At 44.7% G+C, this 25,462-nt stretch overlaps 1 protein-coding gene across 1 annotated transcript in view; it reads left to right on the top strand.

The window, feature by feature from the left end:
* The window catches only part of NAALADL2 (N-acetylated alpha-linked acidic dipeptidase like 2), a gene marked incomplete at its 5' end in the record, with an annotated part of 477,074 nt that overhangs the window by 132,566 nt on the left and 319,046 nt on the right, over positions 1 to 25,462 (top strand). Inside the window, one exon of the mRNA XM_030215679.1 lies at positions 6,322 to 6,441. Coding sequence (XP_030071539.1) covers positions 6,322 to 6,441 — 120 coding nt within the window. The remainder of the gene's footprint in view (positions 1 to 6,321; positions 6,442 to 25,462) is intronic.

Below are 25,462 nucleotides of genomic sequence, written 5' to 3' on the forward strand. Positions count from 1 at the left end.
TCAAACTCAGTTCCTCAGTTCCCCAGGACCAAAGTCCACCACCCTAACCACTAGGCTTGTTAACTCATTTAGATTGTAAGCTCTTTGAGCAGGGACTGTCCCTCTATGTTAAATTGAACAGTGCTGCATAACCCTAGTAGCGCTTTAGAAATGTTAAGTAGTAGTAGTAAGTTGCACAGGCAAATCCACAATACGACCGGATTTGGACGCGCAGCTTAAGTTGCGCTATATAGAAGCTGGGGGTAAAGTTCTAAAGTGTGTTGCTTTTTTTTAAAACTAAGTTGAATGTCTGAAATAAACTGAAACAAAACCACCTGAAAATCAAGAGAGTCTGAAAACAACTAAAATGTTGCAGCCTTGCACATCCCTAGAGCCATAGCCTCAGCCTGGGTCCTCTTGACTCACCAGCTCCCTGGACTCTCCTGTCTGTTGTCCTGGTAGGGAGCTGTTAGACATTTACGCTGCCTATGTGTGGGGTGGAAAAGGGATGTTTGATGGGGAAACTTTTCATGAGGGTTGGGTTATAGCCTGCAATATGCACCACCAACTTAAAACAAACAAAAAACATCAACATTCTTGTTTTTCAGCCAAAATGGTGGTGCACCAAAAAAAGAAAAATCAGTGTTGCCAACAAAAATACTGACCCTATACTCCTGAGTGGAAAGGAGGGAGAGAAGGAAGGACCTGATGGAGAAAAGTAATTTCCCTGGTGAGGAAAAGGAACAGCAGATGAGCAGATAGAAGGTGACTGCAAAGAAGCAAGTTGAAAGCTGGGCAAGTCACTTAACCGTCCATTGCCTCAGGCACAAACTTAGGGCCCCTTTTACCGAGCTGCGGCAAAAGGGGGCCTGCGCTGGCATCAACACGTGCTTCTGTTGCGTACCGAGGCCCCCTTTTACCGCAGCGGGTAAATGATAGGTCTTGCTTTTCTGCAGTGAATGGATGTGCGGCAAGTAAAGCACTTGTCGTGTGGCCATTTCAGGGGGGGGCCCTTACCTCCACCCATTGAGGTGGTGGTAAGGGCTCCTGCGCTAACCCAGTGGTAACCAGGCAGCGCGCAGCACTGCCCGATTCCCGCCAGGTACACTCCGGAGCTACAAAAATAAATATATTTTTGTAGCGCTGGATATGACGGAGCGCTGGGGGTGGGAAGTACCGCCAGGCTGCTGTGGTAGCCTGGCAGGTACTTCCTTTTTAGTGAATGGTAAACCCACGTTGGGTTTACCGCCGCTTTGTAAATGGGTCCCATAGATAGTAAGCCCTCTGGGGAATGTAAGAACATAAGGCCATAGTGGGTCAAATCGATGGTTCCTCTAACCCAGTATCCTGCTTCCAACAGTGGTCAATGCAGATCCCATGTACCTGGCAGAATCCCATGCTATCAATCCCAAGAATATGTAATAACTTTCCTCATGTCTGTCTCAATAGCAGATTATGGACGTTTCCTCCAGGAACTTGTCCAAACTTTTTTTGTTTTAAACCCAGATAAGTTAACCACCATTAGCACATCCTCTGGTAACGAGCTCCAGAGCTTAAGTATTCGTTGAACAAAAAGATATTTTCTCCTGTGTGTTTTAAAAGTATTTACCATGTAACTTCATTGAGTGTCTTAACACTTTTTGAAAGAGTAAACAATGGATTTGTCTTTAGCTGCAACAAGGTGTAACTCAATTTGTTCTACTACTGAAAAAGTTATAAGCTAAATCCAAAAAAATAAATACAGTTTCCACAATGTTCTATGCAAATTGGGGCTTTATGTGTTTCAGCAGTGATAAGTAGAGATGGACACCCAAAAATTGTTCTGTTTCGATTTTGTTTTTTTTTTATACAAATGTCATTAAGAACCCACGTTGTTTCCCCGTAAGAAAGAGCGCATGTACTATGAGCATACAGCGCACACACTCTTTAAGGAAAGCATTCACTGTGCGCAAATAGGTGCCCTCTCCTACTGGCGAACTAAATTCATTTCAAAATGACCATCCACCCCCCAGTGATAAGACAAGATTTTATATGTTCCAGAATTTAAGTTTTATTTATTTATTTAACACATTTATACCCCACATTTTCCCACTAGTCGCAGGCTCAGTGTGGCTTACACAATACCGTAGAGCAGACTACAGTTCAGTAAAATACAGTTAAACAATGTAAAGTAAGGTAGTGATCGTATAGGTATCGTATAAAACAACAAAGATAATAAGAGATAATATAAGATCAATAAGGTCCAAAAATTTTGCTGTGACTAAAAGCAGTAACTTAAGTTGATTCTGGAGGATAAGCCTTCTGGAATAAGGACGTCTTCAGTAGTTTCCTGAAATTTAGATGGTTCTGCGTTGATTTTAAGACTTTGGGCAATGCATTCCATAGCTGTGTGCTGACGAAGGAGAAGCCGGATGCATAGGTGGATTTGTATTTTAGGCCATAGCAATCTGGGTAATGTACGTTTAAATAGGATCGGGACGAACTGTTTCTAGGTGGTAAATCTATTAAATTTAACACGTATCCTGGAACGTCTCCGTAAACAATCCTACGTTTAAAGCGTAGAGCACGTTAGCATTTGTCATGTTTTACCTTTCAGCTGATACAAGAGAGAGAGAGAGAGGGAGGGAGGGAGAGAGGGAGGAAGGGAGAGAGGGAGGGAGGGAGATATATGAACAGAATGGAGGGGGAGGAAGAGTAAAGGAACGGAAGAGACGTGGGAGTTAAGCAGATGGGACAGGAAAACATATTGAACAGAAGAACAGATGGTGTGGAAGAAAATTGTAAAGTTGCTGTGCAGTACTTGCACAGTTATATATGAAGTGGAAGACTATGAAATCACAGAGAGTTTTTGATACTTAGTAACATAGTAGATGACGGCAGAAAAAGACCTGCATGGTCCATCCAGTCTGCCCAAGACAAACTCATATGTGTATACCTTACCTTGAATTTGTACCTGTCCTTTTCAGGGCACAGACCGTATAAGTCTGCCCAGCAGTATTTCCCGCCTCCCAACCACCAGTCCCGCCTCCCATCATCGGCTCTGGTACAGACCGTATATTGATGATATACACCAGGGCTTGTAAACTCCACCCATTGAGGTGGTGGTAAGGGCTCCTGCACTAACCCAGCGGTAACCAGGCAGTGCGCAGCACTGCCCGATTCCCTCCAGGTACACTCCGGAGCTACAAAAATAAATATATAAATATATAAATAAATATAGTTTTGTAGCGCCGGATATGACAGAGCGCTGGGGGTGGGAAGTACCGCCAGGCTGCTATGGTAGCCTGGCGGGTACTTCCTTTTTAGTGAGTGGTAAGGCCACGTTGGGTTTACCGCCGCTTTGTAAATGGGTCCCATAGATAGTAAGCCCTCTGGGGAATGTAAGAACATAAGGCCAGAGTGGGTCAAATCGATGGTTCCTCTAACCCAGTATCCTGCTTCCAACAGTGGTCAATGCAGATCCCATGTACCTGGCAGAATCCCATGCTACCAATCCCAAGAATATGTAATAGCGTGGCCCGGGCGGTAATTTCATTTTTTTTACACGTGTCCGCTACGCGCATCTGAAAAATAATTTTTTACTTTCTGACGCACGGCAAAATTGGGCGGTAATTGGCATTTGGCGCGTTTAGACCATTACTGCCTGGTTACCATGTGAGACCTTATCGCTAATTCAATGGGTGACGGTAAGGTCTCGGACTCAAAATAGACGCGCAACAATTTTTATGTTGCTGCGCATCCATTTTTGACAAAATAAAAAAAGGCATTTTTTTACAGGCGCACTGAAAAATGGATCTGCGCGCACCCAAAACACGCTCCTACACCAGCGCAAGCCATTTCTCAGTTCACCTTAGTAAAAGGACCCCTCGGTAATTTTGTCAATGTCAAATGTATTTCTAAGAACTGGCACATACCCCCCCCCCCCCCACCGGATTCTATATATGGCGCCCGGATTTGCATGCCAAAATTTGTCATGTCTGAGATAGGGATGCAAATGAATTGAGTAACGCGCCCTGAACTGTCAGTAGTTGGGTGCTAACATCCGATAATTGAATTTAATAGGCACTCGTTAAAATTTGCCAACGCAGCTGGCTGTGCTCTGTTCTATATGTTGCCTAACTCTTCTAGCGTAGAAGGAAGCGTGGCCGTGGGCTTGTCAGGCATGTTCTGAATGTTTGTGAACGTACTTATAGAATACTGTCTTAGCGCACCTAACTTGAGTACCGGCATTTAGATCAGGTTTCAGCAGGCATAAGTCTGGTACCTAAAGTCAGGTGTTCAGGCCGATTTTATTACGCCATCCATTTTTGACCACCATTTAAGAATTTCTCCCATATTGTACATAACGGTGGCCTATAAACATAACATAGTAACATAGTAGATGATGGCAGAAAAAGACCTGCACGGTCCATCCAGTCTGCCCAACAAGATAAACTCATATGTGCTACTTCTTGTGTATACCTTACCTTCATTTGTATCTGCCATTTTCAGGACACAGACCGTAGAAGTCTTGCCCAGAACTAGCCCCACCACCCAAACACCAGCCCCGCCTCTGAACTCCACCGACCTGAATTCTTATCCTGTTATGAGTAATGATTCAGTGTCTTACTGTAATGTTAAATTTGTGCTAATCATGTCATTGAACATTAGGAGAAGGTTTAAGTTATCACGTGTCACTACTGAAGAAGGCATTTACCTTAATAGCTGAAAGAACAATTGTAATATAATTCATGCTGTATTTATAAAAGTCACTTTCAATTTCTGAAATTATATTGTCAATCTCAGTTTAACAGTGCTAACCTATTAACTTTTACTGTATGCTACATTATTGTCTGCATTTTTTTTTCCTTTTAAAATTACTGAGAATGAAATTTGAAATAATAATCCCAAATTTATACAAACAATTCAGATGTTTTGAAAGGCGTATATATTCCTCATGGGCTACGTATAAAAATGAATATATCCATTCAGCTGTCTACTGAGAATGATAGAAGGTGAAACGGTAGAGTCGAGGTAGACTACATGAGACTAGCAGAAGATTGTAAAAGCAGCTGGCACAGGGTGGTGGTACAATTCTGAAGCACAGGTATTGTTTGAGAAAGGAAGTGGCGAGAAGGCAGTTCTAGAATTTAGATGCTCCTTGTGTGCAGAAATGTTTAGAATACCAGCACGTACGAATGGAAGAGTACATTTACCTGAGAAAGTGCCTGCAGGGCATAAGAACATAAGCATTGACATACTGGGACAGACCAAAGGTCCATCAAGCCCAGTATCTTGTTTCCGAAAGAGTCTAATCCAGGTCACAAGTACCTGGCAAGATCCCAAATGAGTAAAACAGATTTTATGCTGCTTATCCTAGAAATAAACAGTGGATTTTCCCAAGTCCATCTTAATAATTGCTTATGGACTTTTAGGAAATGATCCACACCTTTTTTTTAAACCCTGCTAAGCTAACTGCGTTTATCACATTCTCTGGCAATGAATTCCATAGTTTAATTACACGTTGAGTGAAGAAATATTTTCTTCAGTTTGTTTTAAATGTACTACTTAGTAGCTTCATTGTGTGCCCCCTAGTCCTAGTTTTCTTTGGAAAAAATAAACAAGATTCACCTCTGCCCATTCCACTCCACTCAGTATTTTTTTAGCCCTTTATCAGATCTCCTCTCACTAAACATCCCCCCTCCCCCGCATACCTTTAAGTAGCAGATTTTCACCGGCAGCGAGCAGCAACTAATACACACAGCTCATGTTGTTCCCACAGCCTTCCTTCTGATGCAACTTCCTGTTTCTGCATAGGCGGGAATACATCAGGGGGAAGGCTGTGGGGTTGGTGCGAACAGTACGTATCAGTCGCTGCTCGCTGCAGGTGAAGATCTGCTATTTACAAGGTATGCAGGAGGGGCAGTTGTTGTGAGTTCTTGGCTGGTGGGGCTTGGAGATCCCTGCCGGCCACATCATAGGTGTGCTGCTACTGGGTGGGCCTGAGCCCAAAGTGGGTGGGCCTGGGCCCACCCGGGCCCACCCTTGGCTAAGCCACTGAGTTGGGCACAGATCCGCACTATTCTGTAACACTGTGCACTTTTTAAGGAAATGTCCCTGCCCCGCCCCTGCCCCTCCCATGGCCACACCCCCTCACACATCCACACAGAAAAACTTGTACCATTTTATAAATGGGTGCATAAGTGTGTGTTTTTGCAAGGATCTGACGTTTCTGCCTTGTTTCAGCACCTTGTATCTGTAAGACCATTATTCAGTGTGGAAATAGCACCTCATATTCAGTGCAATATATAGAATTCACCTGTAAATGTATAGTTTTAAAGATTTTGGGATTTTTGTTTATAGGCCGAGGTCATTGATGTGAAGTATGGAACTGTGGATGATTTAAAGAAGGTGCAATCCACTGCAAATGTGACCAACAAAATCGCATTAATGAAACTGGGCTTTTTGCCATTAATCTACAAGGTAAGTTAGAAGGTTGGCACGTCAATGATTCATTTGTATAATTTGTCTCAAAATACACTAACACACAAATTGACAGTTTAACATGGTTAGCTAGAAAATATGCAATGATGTCTGGTGCTATTATGTTAACTAAAAGCCACTGTTCTCACAGGTTTTATGAATTCCCTATATATATATATATATATATATATATATATATATATATAAACAATAGAAGCCCTATTCTTACACATCTTTGGAAGCTCATTTTCATAGAATTAAATATAGAATTTTCAGAAGAATAACCCTCCTAGCTCTGCAGTATTGCTGGTATTCAGAACCACTGGAAATATGAAATGTGACTGACATCACCATCTGTGATTGTTTTCTCAGATTTCTACTTTACATACCTATAAGCATAGCATTGTCTTCTCATTGTGACATATTTGCTTCCCAACATGAATAAGTTAGTGTGGGACTTAACGGTGATACTGAGATGTTCACTCATTTCCAGAAATAGGGGCATGTAATAATGGACATTTGTGTGTTCTAAGTGCCATGTGGCCCATAGGTATAAAATACGATGTGCAACCTTTAGCGCATGCTAAGCTTTAGTAAAAAGGCACCTTAGGGCAACATTCCATTCAGAATCTCAAATAGTAGCAACATTCCATGTAGAAATCCAAATAGCAGCAGCATTCCATTCAGAATCTCAGATAGCAGCAACATTCCATTCAGAATCTCAAATAGTAGCAGCATTCTAGTAGTAGTAGTAGTAGCATTCCATTAAAATCTCAAATAGTAGCAGCATTCTATGCCATCAATCTCAAGGCAAGCAGTAGCTTCCCACATGCCTATCTCAATAGCAGACTATGGACTTTTCCTCCAGGAACTTTTCCAAACCTTTTTTAAATTCAGATATTCCAACTGTTGTTACTACAGCCTCCGCCAAAGAGTTCCAGAGCTTAACTATTCATTGTTTTAAAAGTATTTACATGTAACTTCCCTTAGTGTCCCCTTGTCTTTGTACTTTTGAAAGAAAAAAAACCATATTGTGATAAACACAGGACTGCCCTATCCTGAGGAGACCGCCAGAGGGTGCTGTCCCAGGGAAAAGTCTGGAAAATGCCCTGATCTGGTCACTAGAGGGAGCCAAAAGGGGTATGTCCATGTAGTGACCTGAAGGGACAGCTAGGAGGTGCTCATGGTATAGGACCTGCCCTTCCCTGAAGAGGCCACCAGCTTAGAGAATGACACGGGGATGGGGACAGAGCTCACGGGGACGGGGGGGGGGGGGGGGACAGATCCCACGGGGACGGGTGGGGACAGGGGACAAAATTTGTCCCTGTGTCATTTTCTACTTTGAAGCCTGTTAATGAACTAGACTGTTATTTATGAGAGACTGGGAGATATGCATGGGTCTGTCACCTATCCACCCCCATCCTGTTAGACTGTCAGTGAAATGCTTTGATATTTCACTTATATATAGTGTCATCTACCAACATTTGCTTATTTCCGATCTGACGAAGAAGGGCAACCTTCGGAAGCTAATCAAGAAATGTATTAAGTTATGTCCAATAAAAAAGGCATCATCTTATTTTCTTTTCCATGTTTTATTTTGTTTTATATCTATTGATTACCTTTAAAAGTGGACTAAGACGCCTACCAAACCTCTCTACTCAGCTATAATGGAAAACTATCCAGGACTAAAACTAAGATGTTTTGAGCTAGACCTGTTTTTATAACAAGGCACAAAAGGGGTGCTCTAAATGACCAGATGACCACTGGAGGGAATCAGAGGTGACCCCCAATACCCCCTAGTGGTCACTGACCCCCTCCCACCCCCCACAAATCTGAATACAAATATGATTTAGCAACCTCTATGACAGCCTCAGATGTTAGAGCCAGGTCTATTAGAGCAGCATTCAGGTCCCCGGAGTAGTGTAGTGGTCAGTGCAGTACACCATGGAGTGGGGGGGATTCTGGTCCCTATCTCCCTCTACCTGTCACATTTGTGAGGGAAACTGTGAGCCCTCCAAAACTCACCAGAAACCCACTGTACCCACATATAGGTGCCCCCTTCACCCATAAGGGCTATTGTGTACAGCTGTGGACAGTAGGTTTTGGGGGGCTCAGCAGACAAGATAAGGGAGCAACGTTGAGATGTGTACCTGGAAGCATGTTTTTGAAGTCCACTAGGGTGCCCCATTTATCTCCTGGGATGCCTGGGAGACCAGTCTACTGAAAATGCTGGCCCCTCCTACATCCCAATGGCTTGATTTTCTACGTTTTTCACTTTGATTTTTTTTTGTTTTGAAAATGGACCAAATAACAAAACATCCAAAGCACCAAACCTTGTTAGAAACAGTATTTTTGAAACCAAAAGATAAACGTTTTGGAAAATGAACTTCTTTCTTATTCAGATTTTGGACGTTTTGCAAAAAAACATCCAAAATCTGAATAAGAAAGGTATCATGTTGAAAATGCCCCTCCACATCTCTTCCCCACCTTAACTGGTTATCTCCTGATGAATATTACTACTACTACCACTACTTATCATTTCTGTAGCTCTACTAGTCGTAAGCAGTGCTGCACACTGGACATGAAAAGACAGTCGCAGCTCGACAGAGCTTACAATCTAATTAGGACAGATAAACAGGTCAAATAAGGGATAAGAACAAAGAGAGCAAGATTCCGGAATCCCAAAGAGTAGCAAGATTCCAGAATCCCAGAGACTACTACTACTACTTATCATTTCTATAGCGCTACTAGATGTACGCAGTGCAGTACACTTGAACATGAAGAGACAGTCCCTGCTCAACAGAGCTTACAATCTAATTAGGACAGGCAAACAGGACAAATAAGGAATGAGGAAAAAGAGTAGAAAGATTCCAGAATCTCAAAGAGTTGCAAGATTCTGTTCAGAATCCAAAAGAGTAACAAGACTCCATGCAGAATCCAAAACAGTGGCAAGATTTCGGAATCCTAAAGACTACTACTATTACTACTTATCATTTCTATAGCACTACTAGACGTACGCAGTGCTGCACACTGGACATGAAAAGACAGTCCCAGCTCGACAGAGCTTACAATCTAATTAGGACAGACAAACAGGACAAATAAGGGATAAGAACAAAGAGAGCAAGATTCCGGAATCCCAAAGAGTAGCAAGATTCCAGAATCCCAGAGACTACTACTACTACTTATCATTTCTATAGCGCTACTAGACGTACGCTATACACTTGAACATGAAGAGACAGTCCCTGCTCAACAGAGCTTACAATCTAATTAGGACAGACAAACAGGACAAATAAGGGATGAGGAAAAAGAGTAGAAAGATTCCGGAATCTCAAAGAGTTGCAAGATTCTGTTCAGAATTCAAAAGAGTAGCAAGATTCCATGCAGAATCCAAAAGAGTGGCAAGATTCCGGAATCCTGAAGACTACTACTATTACTACTTATAATTTCTATAGCACTGTTAGTCCTATGCAGTGCTGTACACTGAACATGTAAGAGGCAGTCCCTGCTCGACAGAGCTTACAATCTAATCAAGACATGCAAACAGGGAAAATAAGGGAATTACTTATGGTGGGAAAGATAAAACAGACATGGGTACCGAACAAGTGAATAGGAGTTAAAAGAAAGGGCTTATGCTAGGTCTTTTGAAAACTGTCCATGCTTTGACCATAAAAATGTATCATTTTTTAAAAGTAATTGGATTAAGCAGCAGGGTAGCCATTTCCGTTTTTGAAAGCTGTCTACGGTTATGATAGCATTAATGGTGTATGAGAAGATACGTTAGTGAATGGAATGTTAAACAGTTGTGTATAGAATCTTAAGCATTGGAAGAGAGAACACGGATGCAGTAACTTGTATGGGAAACCTTTTACTAAAGCTTAGCTCGAGTTATCTGCAGCAGGGGGGGCCATAGGAGTAAAATGGGCCCCACTGCGGATAACTCAAGCTAAGCTTAAGTAAAAGACCCCCTGAGACATCCATTATATAAAATTATAATAATGGTAAAAACATAAATAAATAAACGTAAGTGAAGCAACTTTGTCAAAAATAGAAATGAAATGTTACTTTTTATAAATTTAAAGTTAATTGAGTCTTATCTATCAAATTAGATATAAAAGTGATAATCAATATAGGGATGAAGCTAAAAAGTACTGAAATAAGTATAATTGAATACCTAGAGGCTGTAAATCACCGATCAAACCTTTGTAGTGAGCGTGCATTTAAGATAATGCAATAAAGCAGACGTTAATTCTTGTAGATTTATGGGGCAATAAGTGTTCAAACAAAATGAAATGATAGGAGATGGATCAAGGAGGCTAACCGAAAGAGAAACATTCTGTATAATGACATTAAACACAATAGCGCCAATAGGGTCCACTGAAAAAGCAGGTTTGTTACATTGTTATAAAGAGAAACTTTAGGAAACAAGTTGTATTAATGTAGCCACATTTAAATGGAAGCTGAAGGGCCCTTTTACTAAGTGGTGGTAAGCGGTCCGCGGGCTCACCATGCACCAATCAGTAGCCCGGCAATAGTTCCCACCCCTAGCACGCGACATTTTCGGCGCTACAAAAATACATGCTATTTTTGTAGTGCTGGAACTTAACCAGAAGTAATCGCTGCCCGGTTACCATGGGAACCCTTACCGCCATCTCAATGGGTGGCGGTAAATGGCCGCGCAGCGAGGTCCTCTTTTACTAAGGCACGCTAGAGTTTTTAGCGTACGCTAATTTGTAGGGCTTTTCTAAATGTTAGAGATGTCCGTAGGAATAAATGGACATCTCTAACGTTAATCGCGCCCTAAATATTAGCGCGTGCTAAACACTCTGGCGTACCTCAGTAAAAGAGGCCCTAAGTGTTTCACTTGCCGCACGGCCATTTCTTTTCCTCAGAAAAAGACAGCCTTTTACCCGCTGTGGCAAAAGAGGGCCTCAGCGCCAGGGGCGTAGCCAGATAGCAGATTTTGGGTGGGCCTAGGCAAGAAGTGGGTGGGCACCAAGCGTTCTCCCCCACCATCAAAAAAAATATCTAAGCTGGCGGGGAAAATGCTTCTCTCCACCTTGGCAGTCTGCGGCAGGCTTGCGCTGAAAACAGAACATGCGCAGGTGCCAGTATCATGGAGAGCAGCGTTTTTGTTACCCTCAGGGGGAAGACTATAGCTGGCAGAGCTTGGGATCCCCAACAGCTACCGCTAAACATGTGCTACTGTTGGGTGGGCCCACCCAGGCCCACCTGTGGCTACGCCACTGCTCAGCGCGTGTGAATAACACATGCCAACGCTAGCGCAGGCCCCTTTTTATCGCAATTTAGTAAAAGGACCCCTGGTTGTTTGAATTCATTGGTGTGGAGTCTCTAAGTTTAACAAACAACATATGACATTATGGGGGGGGAGGGTTAATAAAGCAGGAGGACACCTATATTAACCCTATGTTGTAAAGATGTTTATGTTTAGGGTTATTAGAGATTTAATATACCACCTTCTCTTACATAAGGTCAAGGCAGTATACATAACATTGGCACTAGCATCCACTTTCGTATTCACTCACAAATTAAATCAAACAGCAACTGGGTTTTTTTGTTTTTTTTTTAAATGGAAGAAAACTTGGCCGCAGCTTTACTTCATTAACAACCACTGGGAAATAATTACATACAACTAAATATCACGCTACATTACCCTTCTATGTTGCTAGTCGGTGCTGAACTAGCTGCCCCGATTTCACTCAAATATATTTAAATATTTATCTCATATGTATTCCAGTGAGACGACTAGGCCTCACCTCGGCTTGTGGCAGTCTCGCACACCAGCATCACATAGCTAAAGAAAGTTAATAATTCATTCATAAATACAGCAGGGGCGTAGCCAGACAACAGATTTTGGATGGGCCTAGGCAAGAAGTGGGTGGGCACCAAGTGTTCTCTCCCTCCCCCCCCCCCCCAAAAAAAATATCTCAGCTAGCAGGAAAACAGAAGGAATGGATCCTAAGGAGCTTAGCCTAGAGTGGGTGGCAGAGCCGGTGGCGGGAGGCGGGGATAGTGCTGGGCAGACTTATACGGTCTGTGCCAGAGCCGGTGGTGGGAGGCGGGGCTGGTAGTTGGGAGGCGGGGATAGTGCTGGGCAGACTTATACGGTCTGTGCCAGAGCTGGTGGTTGGGAGGCGGGGCTGGTGGTTGGGAGGCGGGGATAGTGCTGGGCAGACTTATACGGTCTGTGCCAGAGCCGGTGGTGGGAGGCGGGGCTGGTGGTTGGGAGGCGGGGATAGTGCTGGGCAGACTTACACGGTCTGTGCCCTGAAAAGGACAGGTACAAATCAAGGTAAGGTATACACAAAAAGTAGCACATATGAGTTTATCTTGTTGGGCAGACTGGATGGACCATGCAGGTCTTTTTCTGCCGTCATTTACTATGTTACTATGGTACCTTGGTAGTCTGCAGCAGGCATGCACTGAAAACTGAGCATGCGCAAGTGCCAGTATCATGGAGAATACTGCTTTCGTTACCATGAGCTTCAACTGATGGAGCTTGGGATACCCACCAGCTACCACTAAACGTATGCTACTATTGGGTGGGCCTCAGCCTTAAGTGGGTGGGCCCTGGCCCACCCAGGCCCACCTGTGGCTACGCCACTGAAATACAGGCCACTTGCCAATTATTTATTTTTTTCCGCAGTTGCGACCCCCCCCCCCCCCCCTAACCCAATCCCAGATTAACAACCCAAATACCAGATCTAAATGTGAAATCACAGAACAAAACTTTAAAAACATTATCCCCTTCAAACATTGCAAAAGGCAAAATTAGAACAACCCACAAAAAGCAGGTGGACTGGGAGGGAGCAAACTTTTTTTTTTTTAACTTATCACCCTCTTTCATGCGCCTACCACCCACCACCCTAGCCCTTTGAAACTGTTGGAAACAGGATGCTGGGCTCGATGGACTTTTGGTCTTTCCCAGTATTGCAACACTTAAGTACTTATGTAATTATTGGCATGAATTAGATTTAATTAGGTGCAAGATCTGCGCCTAAAATTTATGTGCAGTTCAAAACAGGTGGCACTTAAGTGGGAGGGTCATGGGTGTTTTAGGGCATGGCTTCGAGTTGCATATGTAATTACAGAATAATGGTTCTCCACGCGTAAATTTAGACGTGGGCATTTGAACCACATTTTCGTTGGTATAAATAGCTGGGCCTAAATTTACGCATGATTCTCTACTTAAGAGTGTGTTCTATTAAAGCGTGTGGCTTATAGTATACCGATTTAATGGGGTTTTTTTTAGCACCAATATTTTAGGTGCTGTTTATAGAATCTAGCCCTATATGTAGGTACGTTCTCTATCCCTAGTGGGTTCACAATCTAAGGGGGAGGCATTTACCTTTGCTCAAGAACTGGTGTAAATGTAATGCATGGCTTATGCATCATTCTGCACTAATGCCGCCCCTGAATGTGCCAATTGTAAAACACGTGCCAGCCTCCACCATATGTACTTTTAGGCATGATCAAATTTTATAGGAGCCCATTTATGTGCATAAAGCAATATTTTAGGTTTGAGAATGGTCTGTAATATTATTCTCCTCAAGCCCCATTTTGCTTGGGGGCTCTATATGGGAAATAGGATGCCCAGGTCAGGGCATTCAGACAGGGCCCCCGAGAGACTGGGCCGGGCCTGGGGCAAGGCCACCCCCGGGGCCCCGCCCCTGCCGCCCTCACCGCCCCGCCCCCGAGGTTGCCAACGCAGCTCCCCCCTCCGTCCCCCGAGGTCACCACCCTCCCCCCCAAAGATCGCCACAGCTCCCCCCGAGGTCGCCGCCGCCGCTCCCCCCCCTCCGTCTGCCACTGGGCGGGGCCCCCTGCATTGAAATTGCAGTCTTACCTCCGTGAAAGCAGCGCTGCAAGCAGCAGAACGCCTCCCTTTGGCCCTCCTTCCCTCCTTGTGTCCCGCCGTCGCGGAAGTTACGTCAGATGAGGGCGGGACACAGGGAGGGAAGGAGGGCCAAAGGGAGGCATTCTGCTGCCTGCAGCGCTGCTTTCATGGAGGTGAGACTGCGATTTCAGTGCAGGGGGCAGACGGTCGACGACGGAAGGCGGGTGGGACTGTGGCACTGGGCGCCCCTTGGAGGCCCGGGTCCGGGGGATTTTGTCCCCCCTGCCCCCCCTCTCAGCAGCTATGCATTCACATTTCCCCGTTTTGTTTGTTTTTTTTACAAAAGGTTCTGGACAGGGTTAGCACAAATGTACCTTGAATCAATGGTGGAAACCCCAGGTCCAAGCAGTCAAGTTGCAGACACCTCAGGCAGGAGCGGACTAACCATTTGGGCAACCAGGCAGTGCCCGAGGGCTCTGCCCAGCATGCCACTGGTGATCTAGTGGCTTCAGCAGGAGGGAACATGTTCTTTCCTGCCTGGCCCATTGGGCGGCTGCTATCCCCCCTCCCCCCCCGCCCCACTGTATCTTAAAAACGGTAGCCGAGACGCCCAGAGGAAGCCTCACAAGACTGTCGAGACCTGCAAGACTACCATGGGAAGTCCCTGCCGCCATTATGAAAACACGGCAGTGCCAGCAAGCAGGGGAATGCAGCAGCACAACGGGCAGAAAAGAACATGCCCCCCGCAGAGGCCACCATACTACCAGTACCCCTCAGGTAGGACCGGGGCAGAAGGGGTGTTGGCTGTGACGGCAGGGGGTGTTGAGCAGTGGTTGGGCGGAGGGCCCAGACCACCCTCAGTCCACCTCTGCCTCAGGGGTATAGCCAGCCCTCCACTTTTGGAGGGGCCCAGGAATGAACTGAAGGGAGACAACGCATTTCCTTCTCCACCTCATGTTAAAAATGTTGGTTTTGCTGACAGGAATGCCAAAGCCCCGCCAGCCAAAGAAATTCAATGCCCAGGCCTCTCCCCTCTTCTTCCAGCCGCCGATGCCCAGGACTCCTTGTGCATGTTATGATCTTAAATATAGTCTGTGTGATACAAAACCTTAGACCACAGTGTAATTTTTACGGTAATTTTAGGGATAGTAGATGGCATGGGTGAGCAGACTGAACAAACCATATGGTCTGTATCTGCCTTCATTTTTCTAAAGTCATGGGGCAATTTTCAAACAATCCATCTAGATGCAAAGTCTGCAAGATCTTTAATGTTAATATACTTTTCCTAATCCCTTTAAAAATTGCCCAAGAACGCAAAAAACTATGTACCTGCTTTTTCTGCAGGCAGATTTCTGCTGAAAGACAGGTCAAGATTTGAAAATCTATTCTGAACATATTTATTTATCACATTTGTATCCCACCTTTTTCCCACTGACTGTGGGCTCAAAGTGGCTTACAATAATACTGTAGTATAGTTACAATGCAAGAAGTACAATTTTTTTGCAAATTGGGAGCAGGATAGAAATAACAATTAACAGCGATAGTAAGATATAATTAACAATTAATCAGTAGTAAATAAGAAGATAATAAGGTGTATTTATAGTTCATTGGATCTTATATTGGATCACATATGGTTTTCCAACCCTGCCCTAAATATTACCTTGGGAATGCCTCCGTGCCCTGTATTGACTCCTTATAACCCTTTGTGTGCTCTTCGATCCCAACTCCACTATTGGCACCTAGTCTTTGTAATACTCTTCTCCTATACATACGTCAACAAGATTCCTTAGCTACATTTAAAATTGATATAAAAACCTTCTTTTTTGACGCTGCATTTTCTTGATTCGCTTTTACCGATTGGTGGGGGTGGGGGGGGGGGGGGGGGAGAGTTTCATCAGTATGATAGAATGGCTTGGATGAAACACAGCCTCAAAGAAGATGGCTTTTACATCAGTTTTAAATTTAGCTAAGGAATGTTTGCTTATCTCTTCTATCCAGATAGAATTTTCATTGTTCTATTATATTGAATTATATTTCTACTAGCCGTTGAGTCCGTTAAAACGGGCTGGTATTGGGGTTTTCGGAGGTCGACGCTGGCTCCCCCCCCCCCTGCGAGGTCCCCGCTACCGTTCCCCCCCACCCCCAGAGTCGCTGCTGCCGCCAGCCCTCCACCCAGCCCAGGCCCTCTCTCCATTACTGAACTTACATCCATTCGCCAGAACGCAGCACGCACATCAGCTGAGCTGCCGTCGGCCTTCCTTCTCTGCCTGTGTCCCGCCCTCGTGTGATGTAGCGTCAGCGAGGGTGGGACACAGGCAGGGAAGGAAGGCAAACGGCAGCTCAGCTGATGTGCGTGCTGCGTTCTGGCGAATGGATGTAAGTTCAGTAGCGGAGAGAGGGCATGGGCTGGGTGGAGAGCGGTAGCGACGGCGACACCGGGCGGGGGGAGCGGTAGTGGCAACCTCGGGCAGGGGGAGCGGTAGCGACCTCAGCGGCTTTGCGCTGTTTCCCTCTCTGTCCCACCCCCGTCATCACGTATTGACGCGGGGGTGGGACAGAGAAGGAAGTCTCTACTGCGCATTTGCGAGTGAGTCGGTCACTCGTCGTTTATATGTTTGATATGTAAACTGTTCAAAACCTTGATGGGTGGTATAGCAAATAAATAAAGAGACTTGAAACTATGTTTTTAACCAGAGTGATGGCAATTTTCAGAGAGTGAATTTATTAAGGCAAACTGTCTAAAAGTTCTAATACATGAGACTGATGAAATACAAAATTCCATTTCTTTTTCCTGATATGCACTTACAATATTTTGCACGCAGCTGAACCTTCGCTGAAACTTAGTGATGTTCTTGTGGTTTTTCTCCTGCTATATTCAGGCTTGCTTTCTTTCTGACTCTGTACCTGTAGGTTAGGACAGATTATTGAAGGTCATCACTGGAGGACAAAATCTGCAAATTAACTACCAGCTACTGACGTAATGTTTGATCTAAGAATGAACTGATTCATGCAATATTGAAGGATGTTGGATTTTGATTCTTCATGCTTCTTGCAAGAAAGATGTGGAATATAGCTGAAAGCGAATGAACAACAGTTGTGAGAGGCAAATGTTAATGTGCAGCCTTAGAAAGGGAAATGAAAGGTGAGGGATGCTGGATTTCGCTCATGCCTTTTCAGAAGAAGCTTAAATCAAGTTACAGTCAGGCACAGTGGGTATGTCCCTGTCCCTGGAGGGCTCACAATTCAAGGGGTCCTTTTACTAAGGTGCGCCGAAAATGGCTTGCGGTAGTGTAGGCGCAGGTTTTGGACACGCGCCGATCCATTTTTCAGCGCACCTGTAAAAAAAAAGGCCTTTTTAAAATTTTTGCTGAAAATGGATGTGCGGCAAAATCAAAATTGTCGCACGTCCATTTTGGGTCTGAGACCTAGTGGTAAAGACTGGGTGGTAATGACCTATGCGCGTCAAATGCCACTTGGGGCACATCCGATACGTGCGTCTGAAAATAAAAAAATTATTTTTCAGACGTTCGTATCGGACGCACGCCAAAAATGAAATTACTGCAAGAGCCGCATTGTAGCCACACAGTAACTCCATTTTGGCACATGTTGGGCACGTGTAGATGCTTACACGGCTTAGTGAAAGGGCCCCTGAGTCTGTATCTGAAAATATACATGCCAAAAAGTTTAATTTTGCTTCCCAATCATTTTTGGGATTTTTTTTTATTTTCTTGGCGGGGGGGGCGACAATGTCATTACTAATGCACCCAGTTGTTCAATAGTACACACTATTCTTCAATAAAAACTTTAAAAAACTCACAAATGGATGTCCATCTCACATGTATTTTAGAACAGGATACAGCCTGCTCTAAAATGCACGTGAAACGTCCAGCATAAACCAGGGGCATAGTAACGTGGGGCCATGGTGGCCTAGGCCCCCGTAGATTTGGCACTGGACCCCCTGCCGACGACCCTCTCGACCCCCCACCGCCAACCCGCAGTCGCCGTCTGCTACCTTTGCTGGCGGGGGACCCCAACCCCCGCCAACTGAGCTCCTCTTCTTCCTTCGTTCTGTTTCTGAGTCTGACGTCCTGCATGTACAATGTGCAGGATGTCAGGCTCACAGAAACAGAACGAAGCCCTGCAGATCGCATTCTGTTTCTGTAAGTCTAACGTCCTGCACGTGCAACGTACACTTGCACCAGCCACAGAACACGCCTAAGTGCCACTAATACACATGTAGCTTATAGTAGTCTAAAGGTTACACACGTAAACATGTTCCCCCACCCACAATTTGTCCATGTGGATGCCCAAATATAAAATATACTTAATGTAAGTAATAGGTGCATATTCCACATGTTCATACACAAGTACATGCGGAATCCCAATAAATAAACGTGTGCACATACATGCATATACACTGGTATTCTGAACATTTACACATGTAAGTGGCACGTAAAGGACCGAATTCTATAAATGAATCCAAAAGATCGGCGCTAAAAAAACAAGCACCTACCCTGTTTCCCCAAAAGTAAGACATCCCCCGAAAATAAGACCTAGTAGAGGTTTTCCTGAATTGGTAGATATAAGGCCTCCCCCGAAAGTAAGACCTAGCAAATTTTTGTTTGAAAGCAGGGCCTCTGAGAGCCGGACAAGGCTGCCCCCGGGCCGCCCCCCCCCCCCCCCACCCGAGGTCGCCGGGCCCCCCCCCCCTCCACCCACCCTCCGTCACTCCCAGAACTAACCTTAAACGCCTCCTTTCACCTTCGCAGCAAGCAGTGGCACGGAAGGAAGGAGTGGCCTGCCCTGCTGCTGCTTGCTGCGAAGGTGAAAGAAGGCGTTTAAGGTTACTTCCGGGAGTGACAGAGGGCGGGCGGGCCAACCCCGATCCAACCCCGATGTTTCCCCGAAAAATAAGACAGCCCCTGAACATAAGACCTAGTGCATTTTTGGGGGCAAAAATTAATATAAGACAGTGTCTTATTTTCGGGGAAACACGGTAGCACGATTGTATAAACGGTGCTCAAATTTAAGCGTCGTCTATAGAATAGTATTTTGCAACGGGATCAGCGACTAATTTTAGGTGTGACTACTTACACCAACTGAACCGTGATGTAAATCCTCACACCTAAATTAGGAGCGGATCCCGGTTATGACCTTCCCATGGCCACACCCCCTTTATGGAGCCACGTGTAAAATGTATGCATGGTTCCAGGTACATAAATAGGCACACTTAAATTTAAATTGATGCTAATTAGCACCAGTAATTGATAGGGCCAAATTATTGGCACTAATTGGCTTGTTATTCAATTAAATTGCACACGCAAATTGGGCGCATGCACAATTTTTACCACCATTTGTAGAATTTGGGAGAAAGTGACTGCTTTACAGAATTACTCCTATATCTTTGCTCCATACTGCTGAGGCCTTGTGTAATGGGGTTTATAGAATACTGCCCCTCACCCTTAAGAAAAGTCCCTCTCTAACTAAGCCGGGCCACCTTAAGAACACTGATCCCGCCCTGGGAGGAAGTGAGCCCAGAGGGGTGAAGTTTAAGAGACAGGGCCAGGTTGAGGGTAGGGAGGCCCAGGGAAGGAAGAACTGAAGCCCCAGCTTTGCTGAACACTTCTAGCTACTGCGCTCTGGCTGAGGTAAGAATCTTTTATTTGAAAAATTGTGAGCCTTGTTCTGAGGTCTGACTGGAACCAGACCTGGAAGTACAAAGAGACAACCTACAAACTGTGTTTGGGGCATGGCTGTTACAGGCCATAGACTATGTTTTGGGCCCTGTAGGCCACAGGCCTATGCAAACTCTTTTCCCCCTCCAAAGATAAGAGACTTTTCTTTTGTTCTAGGCCTGTGAAGGAACAAGCCCCAGATTTAAGTTAGCAGAAGCACTTACACTTATTTCATGTCTACAATCTTGTCTGACTGTGTTATTGACAGGGCCACCCCATATAGGGTTACCATATTTTGTCCCCCAAAAAGGAGGACACATGCCCCGCCCCCTTTCACACCCTCGCTCTGCCCCCTGTCACATTTCCCCGCCCCCCTGTCACATACCCTGTCGCCCCCCTCCCCTTAACTTACACCAGCCCTACTCTGGTGGTCTAGTGACCTCTTCTGGGCAGGAAAGAGCCCCCTCTTTCCTGCCTGGAGCGCTGCCCTGCATGCATCTTTCCTGTTGGTGATCTCGGCGCTGATTCAGAATGGCTGCCGAGAGTTGCAGTCTCGCGAGGTCACTTCAACTCTCGGCGGCCATTTTGAATTGGCGCCGAGGATCACCAACAGGAAGGATGCATGCAGGGCAGCGCTCCGGGCAGGAAAGAGGGGGCTCTTTCCTGCCCCGAAGGTGGAAGAGGTCACTAGACCACCAGGGCACTAGTAAGTAAGGGGAAGGGAGGCTAGTCCACCTGCGCTAACCGTGTAGATATGGGCATCTACATGGTTAGCGCGCACTAAAAACACTAGGGCGTCTCAGTAAACAGGGCCCTTAAAGAGCTGGGTTTCCGATTACACTATCTTTCTATATAATAATTTGTCCATCTGCGTCCCTGGATGGATGGCTGGCTGGGTTCGTAACTGTCTGCAAATGAGCTTACGTCAGCTCACCTCCATCGTTCCCTTCCCTCTCAGTGTCCCGCCCTCGCGTAAAGACGAAATGATGTCAGAGGATGGTGGGACACTGAGAGGGAAGGCAAGGGAAGGCTGGAGGCGACGTGAATTTGCAGCCTGCCCCGGTGTAACACAGATAATCTAGAACCAGGGGTGCAATTAATATAGCGAGTGTTCACTAAGGAGCATTAATTCATTGAGCTTATCAGACAAATGGGCAGATTGGCAAAACCCACCCAGTTGCCCAGACATGCCCTCAAAAAGAGGACAAGTCCGGGTAAATCCGGACATATGGTAACCCTAACCCCATAACTCTCACCCGGGGTCTCACACCTTGTACTTAGAATTTATAAAAGGTTAAAGGCAAAATTAAATTAAAGATACATGAAAAGATAACATTCTATTTTTCTGTATCGGTGCAAAGTTAAGCTACTTTTATAGAAGCTCTCATCAAAAATAAGCACAAACACTGAATTTATTATTTCCCCCTCAACTACTTAGATACAGCCCTCAATTCTCCAACCGGAAAGTGGGTAGCATAATCCAGTGTGCTATAATTTATGGAACATGGCCAGCCAATTTAAGAGCTGATTTTGAACACCGCCGTGTTCCAATGGATTAAAGAATAGCAATACAAACAGCAAGTGCTACATATGAACCCAGAGGGAAAGACAGCATTGCCAAAAATCAAGCTGCCATTCAAAGCATATTTGGAGCCATTATTGTAAACAGAGAAAATAGCGCCATGGGGTTCAAGTCACTCAAGTTTGGAGCATGGAAATTTTTCTGATAAAAAAAAAATTATTTGCTAGCTTCTGTGAATAAGAATAATCACATCCTATTTCTTTATTTTTAAAATCACGTGGCTCACAGTCCATGCATGGCCTTTGAGTCTGTGCATTAAGTGTCAACATTGTGTGTGGACAATAAGTACATAAGTAATGCCACACTGGGAAAAGACCAAGGGTCCATCGAGCCCAGCATCCTGTCCACGACAGCGGCCAATCCAGGCCAAGGGCACCTGGCAAGCTTCCCAAACGTACAAACATTCTATACAATCAAGCCATTGTGACATCACTAATGAGGTTGGCTCTTATTGGTGGAATGAGCCACTATGACATCACAATAGGTTAAATCACTGCGCTATGTAATAAAAGTGAGCCAAGTAGAGGACATAAGTACATAAGTAATGCCACACTGGGAAAAGACCAAGGGTCCATCGAGCCCAGCATCCTGTCCACGACAGCGGCCAATCCAGGCCAAGGGCACCTGGCAAGCTTCCCAAACGTACAAACATTCTATACAATCAAGCCATTGTGACATCACTAATGAGGTTGGCTCTTATTGGTGGAATGAGCCACTATGACATCACAATAGGTTAAATCACTGCTCTATGTAATAAAAGTGAGCCAAGTAGAGGACATAAGTACATAAGTAATGCCACACTGGGAAAAGGCCAAGGGTCCATCGAGCCCAGCATCCTGTCCACAACAGCGGCCAATCCAGGCCAAGGGCACCTGGCAAGCTTCCCAAACGTACAAACATTCTATGCATGTTATTCCTGGAATTGTAGATTTTTCCCAAGTCCATTTAGTAGCGGTTTATGGACTTGTCCTTTAGGAAACCGTCTAACCCCTTTTTACACTCTGCCAAGCTAACCGCCTTCACCACGTTCTCTGGCAACGAATTCCAGAGTTTAATTACGCGTTGGGTGAAGAAACATTTTCTCCGATTTGTTTTAAATTTACTACACTGTAGTTTCATCGCATGCCCCCCTAGTCCTAGTATTTTTGGAAAGCGTGAACAGAAGCTTCACATCCACCTGTTCTACTCCACTCATTATTTTATATACCTCTATCATGTCTCCCCTCAGCCGTCTTTTCTCCAAGCTGAAAAGCCCTAGCCTCCTTAGTCTTTCTTCATAGGGAAGTCGTCCCATCCCCGCTATCATTTTAGTCGCCCTTCGCTGCACCTTTTCCAGTTCCACTATATCTTTCTTGAGATGCGGCGACCAGAATTGAACACAATACTCAAGGTGCGGTCGCACCATGGAGCGATACAACGGCATTATAACATCCTCACACCTGTTTTCCATACCTTTGCAACACCTTCACCTCAGCACAAGGAGCAAAGTCCTGGCCTGGGAACTGAGTTGGCCCTTATATAAAGTTTATAGGCCTCATCACCCCACATCACATTATCATTAGCATCATAAAAATGATCGCTTTCCTGATAGAGTAACTCTGTTGATGCTACCAACATCTTGAAATGGTCGTAAGAAACACAACATGATATATCTTGACAAAATGATAAGTAGCTCAATATGCCTCCCTTGCCCTATTCACCACACAGCCTCTTTCAAGTATGTTTAAAAGGTACTTATGCCACTCAACTACATAGCAATCAGTGGAGATAGTATGGTGTTGTCAAGTCACTGTTTGATGTTCACTCTTGGTCGGAATTAGAAAAGATTTTGACTCTTGTTAACTCAGTTTGTAATTTAGGTCATGTTCATCCATCTACAGTAAAATCTTTAAAGGTCCCTTTTTTTAATCATTTTATACTGAAATGGTTAACGAATCTTTATTCGAGAGAATGATGTCATCTGTATTGAAAGTAGCAGCGGTGAAGCGTTTACTTAAAAATTTAAAATTGGACCACATGAATATTGATAGTTATTGCCCCATTTCTTCATTACCTTTTTTTTTTGCTAAAGTAAGAGTGTGCTGTGTTCCAGCAATTAGTTGATTTTTTTGCAAGAACAGGGACTCCTGGACCAACATCATGATACCGAGACACTACTGTGAAACCTTAAAGAGGCCTATCAGGGTCAAGATTAGATATGGTATGCACAGTCTTGAAGAGAAATAGAAATTAAAGTAACTGGGTCAGGATAGGAAAATCTTCATTTGATATTTTCAACCAGAGCTACAGAAATAACAAGGCTGTTGCAAGCAGAAGATATATAGCATGGGAAGTACAAACAAGCACATCCCTAGGACAGTCTTGATTGAATCTTATCTATGGACAGACCCCTTCATTAGTTCAGCAGGGTGCCAATTAAATGTTAAAGCTACAGCTATTCGTGATATGCCCTTACCTGCTACTACTACGACTACTACTTAACATTTCTAAAGCGCTACTAGGGTTACGCAGCGCTGTACAATTTAACATAGAGGGACAGTCCATGCTCAAGGAGCTTACAATCTAAAAGACAAGTGAACAGTCAGTCCGAAAGGGGCAGTCAAATTGGGGCAGTCTGGATTTACTGAACGGTAAGAGTTAGGTGCCCAACGCAGCATTGAAGAGGTGGGCTTTAAGCAAAGACTTGAAGATGGGCAGGGAGGGGGCTTGGCGTAAGGGCTCGGGAAGGCTGTTCCAAGCAGAGGGTGAGGCGAGGCAGAATGAGCGGAGCCTGGCGTTGGCGGTGGTGGAGAAGGGTACTGAGAGGAGGGATTTATCCTGTGAACGGAGGTTACGGGCGGGAACGTAAGGGGAGATGAGGGTAGAAAGGTAGTGAGGGGCAGCAGACTGAGTGCATTTGTAGGTAAGAAGGAGAAGCTTGAATTGAATGCGGTATCTGATAGGAAGCCAGTGAAGTGACCTGAGGAGAGGGGTGATATGAGTATATCGGTTCTGGCGGAATATAAGATGTGCAGCAGAGTTCTGAACAGATTGAAGGGGGGGACAGATGGCTAAGTGGGAGGCTGGTGAGATTGAATGTACTAGGAGGAAAGGAAATTAGAAAGGAACTTGTAGGGATCATAACCTCTTATGGATAACCTGTAACTTCCTCAAGTCAGCATCTTGGGCTCCAGGAACTGTAGTGGTGGAGATGTTCTACTGGTAAGTGGTAGACCAAGTGCAAAAAGGACATGTCATAGTACCCACCCCCACCCCCATAGGCCCTTATATGGCAGCTTGACCCCTAGCTGTGGTCCCACAAGACTAATGCAAGGGATCACGGATACAAAACTCAAAACGGAAAAAAAACAGGAATCAATTTAAAGTAACCTTACAAAGCTCAACTTAGAAACCCGTGCTGAAAAGAGAATATATCTATCTTCTTTTATACAGAGGGAAAAGACCTCAGTGGCTCTCGTATGTCCTTATTTTAGGAGCATAAGGAAGAACCTCACAAAACGCGCCACCATCATTGGTCAGAAAAACCAACGATGTTTAATAATACAATCAAGATACAATCAAGTTCTGGTGCTAAAGAAATTTGTCACGTCATATAAATTGTTATGATTTCATTCAGAAAACTATGGAGGGCTTTTCTGACCAGTGATGGTGGCGCTTTTTGTGAGGTTCTTCCATATGCTTCTAAAATATTGACATATGAAAGCCACTGAGGTCTTTTCCCTCCGTATAATTCTCTTTTCAGCACAGGTTTCTAAGTTGAGCTTAGAAGGGATCATTTTGAACCCAGCATGAGTAGGGGCAGGATCAACTGGAGATTTCTCCTCCTACCCTATGAATACCTGGACCTCCAGCGAATGGGTAAAGTAGGCCTGTGGGCTTTTTGAAGGGAACCTTGAGTGGAGGTCCTGG

The sequence above is a fragment of the Microcaecilia unicolor genome, chromosome 10 (genome assembly GCF_901765095.1).
Source record: "Microcaecilia unicolor chromosome 10, aMicUni1.1, whole genome shotgun sequence".
NCBI lineage: Eukaryota > Metazoa > Chordata > Amphibia > Gymnophiona > Siphonopidae > Microcaecilia > Microcaecilia unicolor.